This window comes from Sceloporus undulatus, chromosome 4 (genome assembly GCF_019175285.1).
Source record: "Sceloporus undulatus isolate JIND9_A2432 ecotype Alabama chromosome 4, SceUnd_v1.1, whole genome shotgun sequence".
In the NCBI taxonomy this organism is placed as follows: Eukaryota; Metazoa; Chordata; class Lepidosauria; order Squamata; family Phrynosomatidae; genus Sceloporus; species Sceloporus undulatus.
In genome coordinates this window covers 249,163,718-249,179,173 of record NC_056525.1, presented here as the reverse complement: position 1 = coordinate 249,179,173, position 15,456 = coordinate 249,163,718, and the positions used below count along the sequence as shown (strand labels likewise).

Below are 15,456 nucleotides of genomic sequence, written 5' to 3'. Positions count from 1 at the left end.
GAAACAGCAAGGTGGGAAGAAAACCTCTTGCCCTTATCCAGATGACGCTGTTGAAGACCACTTTTAAAATGACTTGAGAGTGGTTAAATACCTGTACTGCAGCCACTCAATCAAAACCATAAGGGTTGCGAGTTCAATACCAGTAAAAGGGCTCAAACTCGACTCAGTCTTGCATCCTTCTGAGGTCGCTAAAATGAGTACCCAGATTGTTGGGGACAATTAGCTTACACTGATAAGTGCACTGATAAGCAGTATAGAAATGTACTTGCTATTGCTAATTTTATTTACAGTGGGCCCTTGATATCCACTAGGTTTGGGTTCCATGACCTCCTGTAAGCAACAGTGGAAGGGCCCCCTCCTGTGGCATGACAACTACCAGTTGGTAGGAGGATGCAGGACAGTATGTGTGGAGCCATGCATGCACATAGGATCTCAGCCCGTATGTGGCAACTGCAGAGATCAGGGAAAGGCTTTCTCTCAGTCCCACCACCATCATAGGCTCATTTGGTGGGGATATGAGAGAGAGTCTTCTCAGTGGCTGCTCCCACCCTTTGGAACGCCTTTCCACAGGAGGCTAGGCTGGTACCCTCTCTGCTCTCCTTTTGCCAGCAGGCAAAATGTTTCTTTTCAAGCTGACTTTTAATTCACAATTGTGCCCCCGGAGTGTGCACCTCTTCTTACTGTGGTGTTTGCTTGGGTATGGTTTTAATGGTTTTGTATTTTTAACTTAGTTTTTAAGGATTTTACATTGCTTATTTGTTTGATTAATGTGGTGGTTTAACAGTGTTTTAAAACTGTAAAATAGTTTTATTGTAGTTGTTTTTGCATATTTTTTTTGTGAGCTGCCTTCTGTCCAATTTGGGAGAAAGGCGGCAAATAAATAAGTATATGAATAAATCCACCAGAATACAGTGGAAGAACAGTATCATGAAAGGGATTTCAAGGTACATTTGCGGGTTTTCATCATTTCACTTGATCTGCATTGTCCTCCTCTCCTTTGTTTCAAACAAGAGTGGCAAAGGCAGGGATTGGGACGGATGCTTGCCTCCTAAGCTGAGCCACCACTCAACAGATACAAAGCTGTTCTTGATCAGATATGGTTTGCTTTGTCCCTTAACCTAATGGTTCCTATCAGTGACGTTATTTCCTTTCCCTAGCTATGTGTTGACTCTCATCACTGATGGCATGCGGAGCGTCCGATCCTTTCACTTTGACAAGGCGGCAGCCAGTGTCCTCACTACTTGCGTAAGCTGCATTCCAACATGGAGTTCTGGGCACGGGTGGGGTTTGCCAGGGCCAGGTGGAACAACAACTGGTAGAAGGAAGAGAAGCGTGGTCTGCTTGGCAGATTCATTCCTCATACAGGTGGCGGATGGCATGCAGTCAGAGGGAGTATTTTAGGAAGCTGCCTTATCCTGAGTCAGGGCCTTGGTATGTTTAGCCCAGTCTTGTCACCTCTGGTTGATTTACTTCCTCAGATGCCTATGCTACAAATTCTTTCACACAGTTAATGTCAACAGTGCTACAAGATCCCTTTGTAGTAAAACATTTTACTCCATCTTGGTACACATTTGCATCTTCCCACCCCCTGGCAGCTTTTACTCCAGTTTAAAAATGTTAACATTTTTTAGGTGATAATGACTTCTTTGTGCTCTGAGTGTCTTTCTTGCCAGAGCTTTTCCATGTCCAAAAGGCCTCAGTCTGCTGTTGACCTGGCTAAGTTTAGGTGCTATTAGTGAGCAGAACCTTGGGCTTCATACAAAGAAGGTTTTTACATCCCTGCTTGACCATGGAATACATCGGGTGAAACCTTGGGCCAGCCTCCTTCTCATTTTTTTCAGCCTTGTAGAATTATACAGGAGTAGCTTTTGTGTGAAAGCCAGTGTAGTGTAGTGGTTTGAGCTGCATAGTTTGACTAGGACTCTGGAGACCAGGATTTGAATCTCTGCTTGGCCAGGGAAACCCACTGTGTGGCCTTGGGCAAGTCACACCCTCTGAGCCTCAGAGGAAAGGCAAAGTCAAGCCCCCTCTGGACAAATCTTGCCAAGAAAACCTTGTGATAGGTTTGCCATAAGTTGGAAACAACAACAAAGTTTTTACATACTGGCTCTACTGAGCTTGTTGCGACAAAGAGGAAAATTCCAAGATGTCATCTGCTGGGCTTAGTAACCTTCCAAGGTGTCCTGGTTTGGTTTCAGCAAATGACCAGAAAGAGACTGTAGGAAGATACAGAGCTGAGACAAACAAAGGGAGAAGCATGGCTCACTAGCAAGGAGTTTCAAGTAGCAAAGTCAGTTGTGTCCAAGTCATACACAGTTCAGTGAGAAATCCAGGCAACAGTCCAAAGGGTAATCCAAGATGAGCATACTGTATATACTCATGTATAAGTCTAGAAATTTAGGTCAAAAAATTGACCCCCCAAGAAACTGACTCGACTTATCCACGGGTGAATGTAAGTACTGTATCTTAACTCTTAGTTAAAAGAAGGAACCATCTCCTGATGAAAAGCAACAGTATAATATGTGAAGCATTGACCCCCTCTACTCTCTCGTCCATGCAGCCTTAAGAATAAGCAGAAAGAGTTATGTCTGCTGGAAGTTCTTTGACATTGTTTTGCTTTGCATCGTCCTCTAGATCCTTTGTTATATGCCCCTACATTTTAACCCTCGACTTATCCACGGGTCATAGCAAAATCCACAATTTTGGCCCCAAAATTTGCCCTCGACTTATATATGAGGTCGACTTATAGTCGAGTATATACGGTAGTCAACAAACAGAACAAAGGCTAAAGTTATTGGACAGCACAAACAGGAACACGAGGCACAAGTGTTGCTTCTATCAAGGAAGTCAGTTGTCAGCAACAGTTTCCTAAGGGAGGTGCTGGACTATTAGCCTTTCGCAGGTGCTGTTTGATTGCTGAGTATTTTAGATATAAGCATTCAGAGCATCCCCACTCATCCTTCTCTCAATAATGCTTTGCCAGGGTCAATAGTGCCAGGTCTGTATCTCTGCCTTTGTCTGTGTCTGGCTCTGTCACTCTCTTTCTGTCAGTATTTGCACTGGGGTCTTGGAGGCCTATGGTCTCTCTAACCAGGGAAGTTGCTGTGGTTGTGGAAGGTTACTAAGCCCAGTAGAGGATGTCTTTCTGCTTGTCTTTGTGTGCCCCTTGCCAGTGCTGTGACCCACTTCCCACCTGCCTTGCTTTGACTTCTTCCTTCTTCTTCCACTTGGATCTCAGATGATCACCATGGACCCTGGTTATCTGTTCCTGGGCTCCCGGCTGGGCAATTCCCTCCTTCTCAAGTACACCGAAAAGCTCCAGGATGCCCCAGTGAGCGTTGTCCCCAAGGACCCCACAGAGAAAGTGGTGAGTTATTCAGTTTGTGCTGAAGAAATGCATGGGGATTTTGCTGGGGAGCTTTTCCGCTGTCTGTTTGTGTGTGGCATCCAAGGGCAGAAGGTTTTGAGTGGAACTGATAATGGTGGAGGGCTCAGAAACACTCCTGGTCTTGTTGATGGGTGATTTCCTTCTGTTTGCAGGAAGAGCCTCCTGTCAAGAAAAAACGTGTGGAGCAGCCCGCAAATTGGCCAGGTAAGTGGCCCTGCCCTCAGCCACAGGACATCTTGGTCCCTGGGAAGGTGTGCAAGACATGTGTTTGTCCTGGTGGGTGCCCTTTTTCCACTTCCATTTCATAGAATCATAGGGTCATCCAACCCCCTGCCATTAGGAAAACAGCATCAAAACACCCCTGACAGATGACCATCCAATCTCTATTTAAAAAACTGCAAAGGAGGAGACTCCACCACACTCTGAGGGAATGTGTTCCACTGTCAAACAGCCCTTACTGTCAGGAAGTTCCCCCTAATGTTGAGGTGGAATCTCTTTACCTGTAGTTTGAATCCATTGTTTGGTGTCCTATTCTCTGGAGCAGCAGAAAATAAACTTGCACCATCCTCAGTATGACATCTTTCCAGCTATTTAAACATGGGCTTTCCTGTCACCCCTTAACCTTCTCTTCTCCAGACTAAACATTCCCAGCTCCCTAAGTCTCCCAGAGGGCAGATGCCACCTTTCTCCCTGGAAGGGACCTAAGGTGAATGTTACTGTGAACATATAATCACATAACTAATACAGTGGTACCCCGGGATACGAAAGCACCGCCTTACGAAATTCCCGGGATACGAAAAAATCCCATAGGAAAAAACTGTTCCGGGTTACGTTTTTTTTTCGGCTTACGAAAAAAAAATTTGGTGCTTTTCGGCGCTTTTTCGCACGAAATCGCGGCTTTTAGCGCTAGCGCCTATGGCTTTTTCGGGTTACGAAAAAAATCGGGTTACAAACGCCGCGGCGGAACGAATTAATTTCGTAACCCGAGGCACCACTGTATTAAGATATTTCTACAAAATATATAAAATATCAAATACTGCTAGGAATATATTAGGGGCTTTGTTATCCACAGACTTGCCATCCACATATTTAAGCATCCACAGATGGCAAGCTTGCATTTTCCCCAGTGGTGTCACATGCATATAGCCGAGCTTCCATTAGGAACAGTTCCCATTGTCTCTAATGGTGGTGTGCATATGCAGCAACGTTGCCATTAGTGACAATGGGACTTCAGGTAAGCCCCCGTTATTTTGAAGTCCTTTTGTCCCTAATGGCGGTGTGGTTGCATGTCCAGCGGATTTTGGTATCTGCAAAGAGGTCCAGAATGGATCCCTTGCAGATACAGAGTTCCCACTATATTCCTAACCTTCGTTGCATTTAAATTTTGCCTTCCCTTTTTGCTCCCTCTTCCAACAGTGGATTCCCCTATTCCCCCAAGCCTCACTCCAGTCAGAGACTCTCTCAATAGCCTTGCTCAGCTAGTTTGCCTTCGTCCTCTGTGTCTGTTCCTCTGAGTGCTTTGCTGGGCCTGCCACCATCCCTTCTGGCTGAACTCTTGATGGAGCTGGCAAGGCAATAAGGAGGAGGAGGTTGTGGCAGGCAGAAGGCAAAGCAGTAGCAGACATTTTGAAAATTCCCAAAAGTTTTAAAAATCTGCCCAGACAGAAATTTTAGCTCTGGAAAAGAGGGCATGTCTGGGAAAAGGATGACACATGGTAACCCTATCTCAGACATATTTTAATTCATACTTCACAGGGGGAAAGTCAGCCCCGCAGGATGAGGTGGATGAGATTGAGGTGTATGGCAGTGAAGCTCAGTCCGGGACCCAACTTGCCACTTATTCTTTTGAGGTACCATTTGTGTCCAAGGGAGAAGTGCCCGCTTATGGCAGGCTTGGTCTCTACATTTTGAGGAGGGAAGGGCTGAAGAGATGGGCAGCTCAGTGCCATGGGTTGAATTCCTGAACCCTTTCTTCTGCTAGAGTGTTCCTCTAAACTGGGCATGACTCCAGGCTCATTCCCCCTGGGTCAGAAAACCTGGAGTCTCACCATGCCTGTCTCCCTGCCCCTAATTTTGTGATGTTTTGTCCTCTGACTTTTATAGGTGTGTGACAGCATCCTGAACATTGGTCCCTGTGCCAACGCTGCCATGGGTGAGCCTGCCTTTCTCTCTGAAGAGGTGTGTATTCTGCTTCTCATTTCTCTCCTGGAAACTCCTGAGGAATGGGGGGTGTACAGAATAAGTGCTGAAATTTTTTGTCAGTCTGGAATTCTTGTCCTTACTTCTCGATATGTGTTTTGACATTTTTCCCCCCAATATTCTTTCCAACGTAGCTAAGAGAAGCCATTTTGTCTCTTGGTTTTTTTCAGTTCCAGAATAGCCCGGAGCCTGACCTGGAAATCGTGGTGTGCTCGGGCTATGGCAAGAATGGTGCCCTCTCGGTCCTGCAGGTGAGTGAGGACATTGCTGGGAGAGTCATGCAACCTTTCTCTTGTGACTGAAAGTCTGTAGGCAACACTTGCGGAATCTGCAGAAAACCTGGCTGGGGGCTACATCCTGTTTCCAGAGATTGGAGAGTAACATTTCATAGCCCTTTACAGCTTCTTTTTCATCTGTATGACTGCTGCAGGCAGAATTAATTATGACTGACAGAAAATGTGAAAGACCAAATGCAGCAGATTGGGAGAAGTATGTTCAGATTGATGCAACTGTGTTATTTGTATGTATCCCAGAATTCTGCTTTTCTTAATTGGCTCTGGATTTCCCTGGTACAGATCAATTATCATCATAATTATCAATAATAATTGGTAATATTATTCATTGCCATTAAGCCTACTCCTAGTTCTATGTTCTGTAACAGCACTGATGGAGTTGGAAGATGTGCCGCTTTATATAAGATAGTTTTGCTTCATGGATCCCACTTTTATGCAGGTGGAGTTTGTGCACCTCATAAAATGAGCTAGGTGCATACGTCATAGTTGCACAAGTGGTGTACCTGACAAGAAGTGACACCACTATTGGAAATTCCATCTTGCATTTTAGAATGCTGATTTCCCTTTCTTAACAGAAAAGCATCCGGCCTCAAGTAGTGACCACCTTTGAACTCCCCGGCTGCTATGACATGTGGACAGTGATTGCACCCCAGAAGAATGAAACCACAACTGTATGTATGGCTTCCATTCCCAGAGACTTAGAAAGGGGTCACAGGCATCTCTTTTGACGGGGAAGGCTGCCTCTTAATAGATGAGATGGATGGAACTGAGCTGGAGGGAGGAGAAATTGTTCCACTCCTTCCTCGGTCCCCCCAGAAGCTCTCTATTTTGCCCAGCACAGTGTCTCATAGAATCATAGAATCATAGAGTTGGAAGAGACCGCAAGGGCCATCCAGTCCAACCCCCTGCCATGCAGGAAATCCAAATCAAAGCATCCCCGACAGATGGCCATCCAGCCTCTACTTAAAGACCTCCAAGGAAGGAAACTCCACTATACTTCGAGGGTGTGTGTTCCACTGTCGAACAGCCCTTACTGTCAGGAAGTTCCTCCTAATGTTGAGGTGGAATCTCTTTTCCTGCAGCTTGCATCCATTGCTTTGGGTCCTGTTCTCTGGAGCAGCAGAAAACAAGCTTTCTCCCTCCTCAGTATTCCTCCTCAATATGACATCCCTTCAAATATTTAAACAGGTCTATCATATCACCTCTTAATCTTTTCTCCAGGCTAAACATCCCCAGCTCCCTAAGTCATTCCTCACAGGGCATGGTTTCTAGACCTTTCACCATTTTAGTTGCCCTCTTTTGGACACGCTCCAGTTTCTCAACATTCTTTTTAAATTGTGGTGCCCAGAACTGGACACAATATTCCAGGTGGGGCCTGACCAAAGCAGAATAGAGTGGCACTATTACTTCTCTTGATCTAGAGACTATACTTCTATTGATGCAGCCTAAAATGGCATTGGCCTTTTTAGCTGCCACATCACACTGTTCAGTCATGCCTCCATCAACTACTGCAGTGTTCTCCAACCTGGTTCCCTTAAAGTTGCTCTGCAGGTCAGCCTGATGAGAGGGACACCAGTTTGAGGGAATTTCAAGTAATGTATTCAAGGTGCTGCAATGCCACCTCTGATTATTGCCTAAGAAAACCCTATGAAATTCATGGGCTAGCCATAAGTCAACAGGAAACCTGAAGACACATACGTACAGTGAGCCCTCCACATTCACTGGGGTTAGGGGCACAGGACCCCCAAGAATGTAGAAAAAATGCAAATTAAAAAAACAATTTTTTTACGTAAGATAATACCTCTCTAGGAATCTAGGTCCTCCAGTGCAACTTCTCTTGGATATTGACCATAGAGTTGCACTGGAGGACCTAGAGATTCCTAGGGAAAACATATTAATCAAAGCCACAAAACTCTAAGTTGCAAATGTGGAGGGCATGTGTACATGCGTACAAACATACTGACAAGCACAACATGACCTTCTCTTGAAACTTTGTTGGGCCCACAAGCTGCATTGGAAATGGTTGAAAAATGGGTTTCTCAAATGTTGGGAATTCTCCTGACACTGTTGGATTCTCCCGATGAGGAGAATCATGGAGAGGTGCAACTGCAGATTGGTACTTACTCTGAAAAATGTACATTTTTCCATACAAAAAACAAGATTCCTGCACAGAGAGAAGCATTTTATGCTCAGAAAATAATACTTTGGTGCAAAAAATGCTGCCAAGTTTACAAAACCTTATGCTGCAGTGTCTTTCGCTCAGTTAATCTCAAAGGTGCTACAGTCTCTTTGTATGCTCTCTTCTGCAAAGGCATGGGTTCAGACTGTGAACTGGGATGGTCTCCCTCTCTCTTCTCCCAGCAGGAGGAAGATACTCAGGGAGACAGTGCCGAGAAGGAGTCTACTCCACCAGAGCCTCCAGATGATGGAAAGAGGCATGGGTTTCTCATCCTAAGCCGTGAAGACTCCACCATGGTGAGTTGCTGGGCAGCCCTATGGCTTAGATCCCTGGCTGTAGCAAGTGTTAGTCCTGGAAAGGCCAGGAACTGACCACTGATTCATGTAGCCCACTTTGCCAGCTGGGGCGAAACTACCATATGTGTGGGGAGTGGGATAAAATGAGAGCATGGCCCCCCTAAATAAGAAATCTTCAGTCCCTAAATTTCTAGCATTGCAGAGAGTGAGATATTGAAAATGAGCTACGCTTAGAAATCTTCATTTTGCATTCCTTTGGTCACTTAGTCTGTCTTTTTTCTATTTCTAAATGCTCAACTGAAGTTTTAAGTTACTGCTATGTTAGAAATTTGGACCCTGAAAGAAAATGTTGTGGGTGGGAGAGGATTCTTATTGAGGGTAATGCCTTCATTTCCTTCTCATGGTGTAGCCGTTCTGTGCTGAGCATCCTCTTTCTGTCTCCCTCCCTCCCTCCCTTCTGTTGTGTTTTTTTGTCTCCTAGATCCTGCAAACAGGCCAGGAGATCATGGAGCTGGACACAAGCGGCTTTGCCACCCAGGGGCCCACTGTGTACGCAGGCAACATTGGGGAGAACCGTTACATTGTCCAGGTGTCTCCCCTGGGTATCCGACTGCTGGAAGGAGGTGGGTGCAACTGGTTTCTGGGAAAAGGCTCAGCTTCAATAAACATCTTTCCCTAGAATCACAGAATCATATAGAAGAAACCCCTGACTTGGAACAGGAAACAGAGACTTGGACAAACTGGGAGGGCTTTCCCACTTGGTTTATTACTATTTATTTAGTTTATGTGAAGTCAAAGGGTTTCATGGCTAGCATCCATAGTTTTTTGTGGGTTTTTCAGGCTATATGGCCATGTTCTAGAATAGTTTATTCTTGATGTTTCACCAGCATCTGTGGCTAGCAGCTTCATCACAATAAAGCAAATCATCACAATAAAACAAATGAGCAAACAGTTAAAGTGATTAACAAGAAGCTATCTTGTTAAAATAGCACTAATTTAAAACAGCTCAAAAGCACTGAAAATATTACAATAATGATAGAAGGGAACTCAGATCATCCAGTAGAGCCTACTGCTGCTCCATGTCCTTCTACTGGAAGCAGTGCATTGCATGGGGACATGGGAGGGGGTCTTCATTGCTGTGGCGCCTTGTTTAAGGAATCACCTTCTCTTGGAGGCCTGGTTGGAGCCAGTGTTTGCCTCTCTTAGGTGCTCTGTTAAAACGTAGCTCAACTTTTGATGCTTAATCATGTTGTTTCTTAGAAGTGTGCATGTGTACACTTTTTACTGTATGCAAAGGGATCTTGTAGCACCTTTGAGACTAACTGTGCAAAAGAAGTTACAGCATAAGCTTTCATAGACTTCAGTCTACTTCCTCAGATTCAAGTCTGCCAAGTCTACAAAGACAAATGTTGCAAATTCCTTTGCTCAGTTAGCCCCAAAGATGCTACAAAATTCCTTTACATACTGATATTCCAGACTAACATGGTTATGTCTCTGAGTTTTTACTGTGTTAGCTTTTTCTGCTGTTTTGACCTGGCAATTTGTTTAATATGCTTTTATCCTATTTTAAATTATTTTATTGTTTTTAGTCTGGAGTGCCTTTAAATTGTTTGTTTTAATTGCATGCCACCTTTAGATATCATGATAGAACGTGGAAAGAGAACAGAGAGGTGATCAGCCTAGCCTCTTGGGAGCAGCTCCTGAAAACACTGTCTCATGTAACCTCATTAAACCCACTTACGGAGAAACTGGGAGCATTTTATAGCAGAACTTGGAAACGTTCCCCGTTTGGAGGACAAAATCCCACAACCAGTGTGTAGGATTCTGCGCGTTCTCATCTCAAAAAGGGGACTTTTTCCATCAGAAATTGTTATGCACAAAAAGAGGAGCAGTCATCCTATTTGATGACTTCAAAATTAGAGTCGTCGGCCCTCTTGGTGGCCATTAGTTTTAAAGACATGGGACAGTTTTCATCTGAATATTTTGACATAAGGTGTGATTTGACAGGGAGCGGAGGCCCCAAATCTAAACTTTTCCCACCTGCAGGTTAAGAGGAAAAGAGTGGGGTTTCCATCACAAGAAAGGACGGTTTCATTTTTGGACTACAGTTCAAAGAATTTCTCAGCTAACATGATCAGAGCCAGGAATATTGTGGGATTCTGGGAGCTGAAGTCCAAACCACCCTTTTCAAGCTGTGTTTGATCACACCATGTATTCTGGGGGCCTTGGTATAATGGCCAGTTGTGGGTGGATGGAGGCAACCCAGGGTTAGTGTTTGATCCACCTCTTAACCACCTGTGGCTCTGCCCTCACAGTGAACCAGCTGCACTTCATCCCCGTGGACCTTGGCTCTCCCATTGTGCAGTGTGCAGTGGCTGACCCTTATGTGGTGATCATGAGCTCCGAGGGGCAGGTCACCATGTTTGTGCTGAAGAGTGACACCTACGTAGGCCGGACACACCGCCTCACCTTGCAGAAGCCCCAGTTGCACCACGTGAGTAGATGCTCTGGCCACAATTGGTGCAGGGTGAGGATTGGCAGAGTCTCTGAGGGAGCTGTGTTTGTTCTAAAACTTATCCCTGTGTGGAGGGAACATGTGCTTGTTACTGCAGTGACTTTGTGTTCATGTTGCATTGCAAGTGCTTAGAATTTAGTATCTGGTATGCAGATATTTCAGTGTCTGGGTGGTGAATCTGCTCTGGTGTTTTGGTCTGAACTTCGAAGGTGCTAAATTTAGTAGATGTGTTTAGAGGTGAGAGGGGCTAGAGACTTCCATGTAATTGGGATAGTGAGTCCACTGTAGGTTTTATTCCAAATTTTCAAAGAGTTGTCCAGGGTCCCAAACTCTGTCTCCCAAAATAAACTCTGGTGGGATACATACCACCAAAAAGAGGCGCCTCCTTGACGCCTCTCTTTCCTGCGCAGGAGTGCTGCAGCATACAAATTGTGCGGCGCTGCTGCGCAGGAAAAAAGGAGCCCAAAAAGGCTCCTTTTTGCAGCGCTGTAAAGCACTAGAGACGGCACAGAGTTGCATTGCAGCTGCGTAGCCCCATTTGGAGACTGTGCAGCTGCGACGTAACCGTCACGTGCTGCATCTGGCAGGTGTGCTGCAGCTGTGGCACCCTCGTCACATGCAGGGGCTGCAGGGCGTGTGGGTGCTCCACCCACCAGGCAGCCCTCGTACGTGACAAGGGCGCCTCAAAGGCTCATATGTTCTGGGCCATAGTCTGTCAAAATAGACTCTGCACCTCAGATAGCTTAACATTCAGATTAAACCCCAGAACAATTTCACTGTCTCACTGATGTGGAGTCCACAAGCCACTATTGCAAGTTTTTCTAGAGAGAAATGCATTTTATTTTACTTCTTTAAAAATAGGAATTTGTAGCCTACATAACATTTGCTTTGCAGAGATAAGGATGCAAACATCCAGAGTGTTTCTGGTGATCTGGCATTGCATGTGTGTGGGAGGCATTCTATGTTAGTTCTCTCAACCTTCCCTTGGGCTAGCAGAAACAGACTACGTTGTGCCAATGAATTCAGATACCAAAAGTGCTCAAATCTCGATGACCTTAAAATTCTCCCTACCCCATGATTATTTTTATGTGTTTTTTGAGCCTCTTGGGACTAGGGCCCAGAGAGGCCTTTTTTTATAAACAAATAGAAGTAATTTGGGAGCACCTTGGAGCCTGCCTGTAAGTTGCACTTTCCCCAGCCTTTGTTTAAAACAAGATGTTGGCTTCCATGTAGCTCAGTGTACTCCTGAGCTATGCATGACACTCAGTGCTGCCCCAATTCTAGCACCCTGGCCTGTTGCATCTTGCTTTACAAGACCTTTGCATCTCCCTCTTCCAGCAATCAAAGGTGATTGCGTTGTGTGTGTACCGGGATGTCAGTGGGATGTTCACCACCGAGAGCCATTCATCGAGCTCCCGAGATGAGCTCTCTTTGAGGAGCCAGTCGGAATCAGAGGCTCCCATTCAAGATATCAGGTGAGGCTGTGGGCACCATGAAGGTTCCCTCCCCCTTTGTATGACTTTGTATATACTTTTATTTGTGTTTTTCTTAATTTTTGTACAACACCTTGAGTCCTGGTTTTGGGGGAAAGTGGAGTATAATAAAAATATTCTGAAGGATTTTATCTTCGTATATAAGCATGCCCTATATATTGCTAGATGTGTGTGTGTATATTCTTCCAAGTCGGCTTATGGCGACCCCATAAATTTCATAGTGTTTTTTAGGCAAGGAATCTTCAGAGGTGGTTTTGACAGTTCCTTCCTCTGAAATAAGCATACAACTGACCCTGCTTAGCTTCCAAACTCAGACAGTATCTGGTGCCTTGAGGGTATTTAGGTCAGTATAAGGTAAGCTTTATTGGTGGTAAATGATGTAGCAGATGGTTTACAACAGAACATCATCCCAAACACTTTGCTGGTGGGGTCTAGCATCCCTTCACCGCTAGTGGTAGAACAATTAATAAACACCTAAACAATTAATTCTACTCAAAATATCCCAGGCCCTCAATGCAGTTTCCTAGGGTTAGCTGTGGGGTATACCCTCCTCCCAGACTGAAACCAATGGAAGAGAGACTCCAAAGGGTTATACAGGTTGCATGTCCCTTATCTGGAATTCCAAAAGCCAAAACTTTTCATGGGTAGCTGAGATAGTAGCATCTTTGTTTTCTGATAGTTCAGTGTATACAAACTTTGTTTCATGCATAAAATTATTTGAAATACTGTATAAAATTACCTTTAGGCTATAAGGTGTATATGAAACTTAAATGAATTTTGTGTTTAGACTTGGGTCCCGTCTCTAAGATATCTGATTATGTACATATATGCAAATATAGGTATTCCAACATCTAAAAAATAATAATAAATCTGAACTCCAAAGCACTTGTCTCACAAGCATTTTGAATAAGGGAGACTCAACCTGTATAATGAAGGAGAAAACAAAGAAAATGAAATTGTGCAAGCATGACCTATCTTTCTTCCCTAGCCAGGGACACTCATTGCTGTGTGAGTGATGTAGGCAGGTTAAGAATAAGAAAACTCACTCTCCCGGTCCATTCTCATCCATCATATCTCTCCCAGCCGTAAAACTGCCAAGTTTATGCAAAAAGTATAAGACAAGATCACTAATATAAACAAACCCTTTAATGCCACTAGAGCACTGCTAACGTTTGGCATGATGTCAACAAGGACTCCACAGCCCACCTGCCCCATGGCAGAGGCTCAGCTTACTATAGCTTCCCAGGAATAACTGTTCCTTCTGCCTTCTCTGGTTTCTTCCATCTCATGCAGCAACACGGTAGACGATGAGGAAGAGATGCTCTATGGAGACTCTAGCTCTCTATTCAGCCCCAACAAGGAAGAGCCTCGTCGTTCCAGCCTACCTTCGGCCGACAAGGACCCTCACCAGTACAAGTCAGAGCCCACCCACTGGTGTGTGCTGGTGCGGGAAAATGGGGCCATGGAGGTGAGTCTCGTTCTTTTCCCAAGAGCAGGAGGCAGATCCACAGGCCCCTGGCTGTTCTGTTGACTAACTTGTGCCTCTCTTTTCCCCTCTAGATCTACCAGCTGCCCGAGTGGCGCCTGGTCTTCCTGGTGAAGAATTTCCCCATGGGGCAGCGAGTGCTTGTGGACAGCTCCTTTGGGCAGCCTGCCAGCCAGGGTGAAGCCAAAAAGGAGGAGGTCATCCGCCAGACTGAAATGCCACTGGTCAAAGAGGTGCTCCTAGTAGCCCTGGGCAACCGACAGACCCGTCCCTACTTGCTGGTGAGTTCTTGAGCAGCTAACCTTTGCACTTAAGCTTTGCTGGTCACTCACGATTCCTTTCTCTGGGCAGAAATAAGTGTGCTGTTTATGACCTATAAAGACCTGTCTGGGTTGCTCCCAGACTGTCTGAAAGACCTTACCACTTTCTGTCAGGCTGCCTGAGTTTTGAGATCTTCAAGGGAGAGTTTTCTTTCGGCTCCATCACTGTCACAGTTACATTAGGTGGGACTGTGGAAGACAACTTCCCAGATTCTGGGAAACTTCACCTAGATTCTGAAATTCCCTCCCACAGGAAACTCACTTGGTCCCCTCTAGGTTTCTTTTTCCACTGGCAGGCAAAGACTTTTTTACAGGTTCAGTCTCCCCTATCCAGAATTCTGAAATCCAAAGTACTCCAAAATCCAAAAATGTCCATATGGGTGGCTTGAAACAGTGATACCTTTGCTTTCTAATGGTTTAGTGTATGCAAACTTTGTTTGATGCAGAAAATTCTTTAAAATATGATGTATAAAATTACTTTCAGACTATGTGCATAAGGTGTATACAAAGCATAAATGAATTTCATGTTTAGGCTTGGGTCCCTTCACCAAGATATCTCATTATGTATATGTAAAACACTGGTTTGAAGCATTTCGGATAAGGGAGACTGAGCTTGTATTTAGAAAGACTGTCAGCTATGAACTGCTGCTGGCAGAGGGGTCTTTTAATGGAAGATGCTGTACTTTCATCTTCTTTATATTGTTTTAAACACTTAGCGGCAGTTAACAAAGGCTATGCGATTTTAGGCTGCATCAATAGAAGTATAGTGTCTAGATCAAGGGAAGTAATAGTGCCACTCTATTCTGCTTTGATTAGGCCCCACCTGGAATACTGTGTCCATTTCTGGGCACCACAATTCAAAAAGGACATTGAGAAACTGGAGCCATTTGTCCAAAGGAGAGCGACTAAAATGGTGAAGGGTCTGGAAGCCATTCCCTATGAGGAACGACTTAAGGAGCTGGGTATGTTTAGCCTGGAGAAGAGAAGGTTAAGAGGGGATATGATAGCCCTGTTTAAATATTTGAAGGGATGTCATATTCAGGAGGGAGAAAGCTTATTTTCTGCTGCTCCAGAGAACAGGACCCGGAACAATGGATGCAAGCTGCAGGAACAGAGATTCCACCTCAACATTAGGAAGAACTTCCTGACAGTCAGGGCTGTTTAACAGTGGAACAAACTCCCTCGGAGTGTAGTGGGGTCTCCTTCCTTGAAGGTCTTTAAACAGAGGCTGGATGGCCATCTGTCAGGGATGCTTTGATTGTGATTTCCTGCATGGCAGGGGGTTGG

General features: G+C 44.9%; 1 protein-coding gene across 4 annotated transcripts in view; it reads left to right on the top strand.

Annotated features, from left to right (window-relative positions):
* CPSF1 (cleavage and polyadenylation specific factor 1) overlaps positions 1-15,456 on the top strand; it is a 42,425-nt gene that overhangs the window by 12,580 nt on the left and 14,389 nt on the right. For 3 of the 4 annotated variants that reach the window (XM_042463796.1, XM_042463795.1, XM_042463798.1), the window contains exons 11-23: positions 1,158-1,245; positions 3,239-3,367; positions 3,541-3,592; positions 5,144-5,238; positions 5,492-5,566; positions 5,758-5,838; positions 6,456-6,551; positions 8,242-8,355; positions 8,837-8,978; positions 10,671-10,849; positions 12,209-12,345; positions 13,657-13,831; positions 13,924-14,130. In XM_042463796.1, the coding sequence (XP_042319730.1) occupies positions 1,158-1,245; positions 3,239-3,367; positions 3,541-3,592; positions 5,144-5,238; positions 5,492-5,566; positions 5,758-5,838; positions 6,456-6,551; positions 8,242-8,355; positions 8,837-8,978; positions 10,671-10,849; positions 12,209-12,345; positions 13,657-13,831; positions 13,924-14,130 (1,570 nt within the window). The remainder of the gene's footprint in view (positions 1-1,157; positions 1,246-3,238; positions 3,368-3,540; positions 3,593-5,143; positions 5,239-5,491; positions 5,567-5,757; positions 5,839-6,455; positions 6,552-8,241; positions 8,356-8,836; positions 8,979-10,670; positions 10,850-12,208; positions 12,346-13,656; positions 13,832-13,923; positions 14,131-15,456) is intronic. The other variant, XM_042463797.1, reaches the window with a different exon arrangement.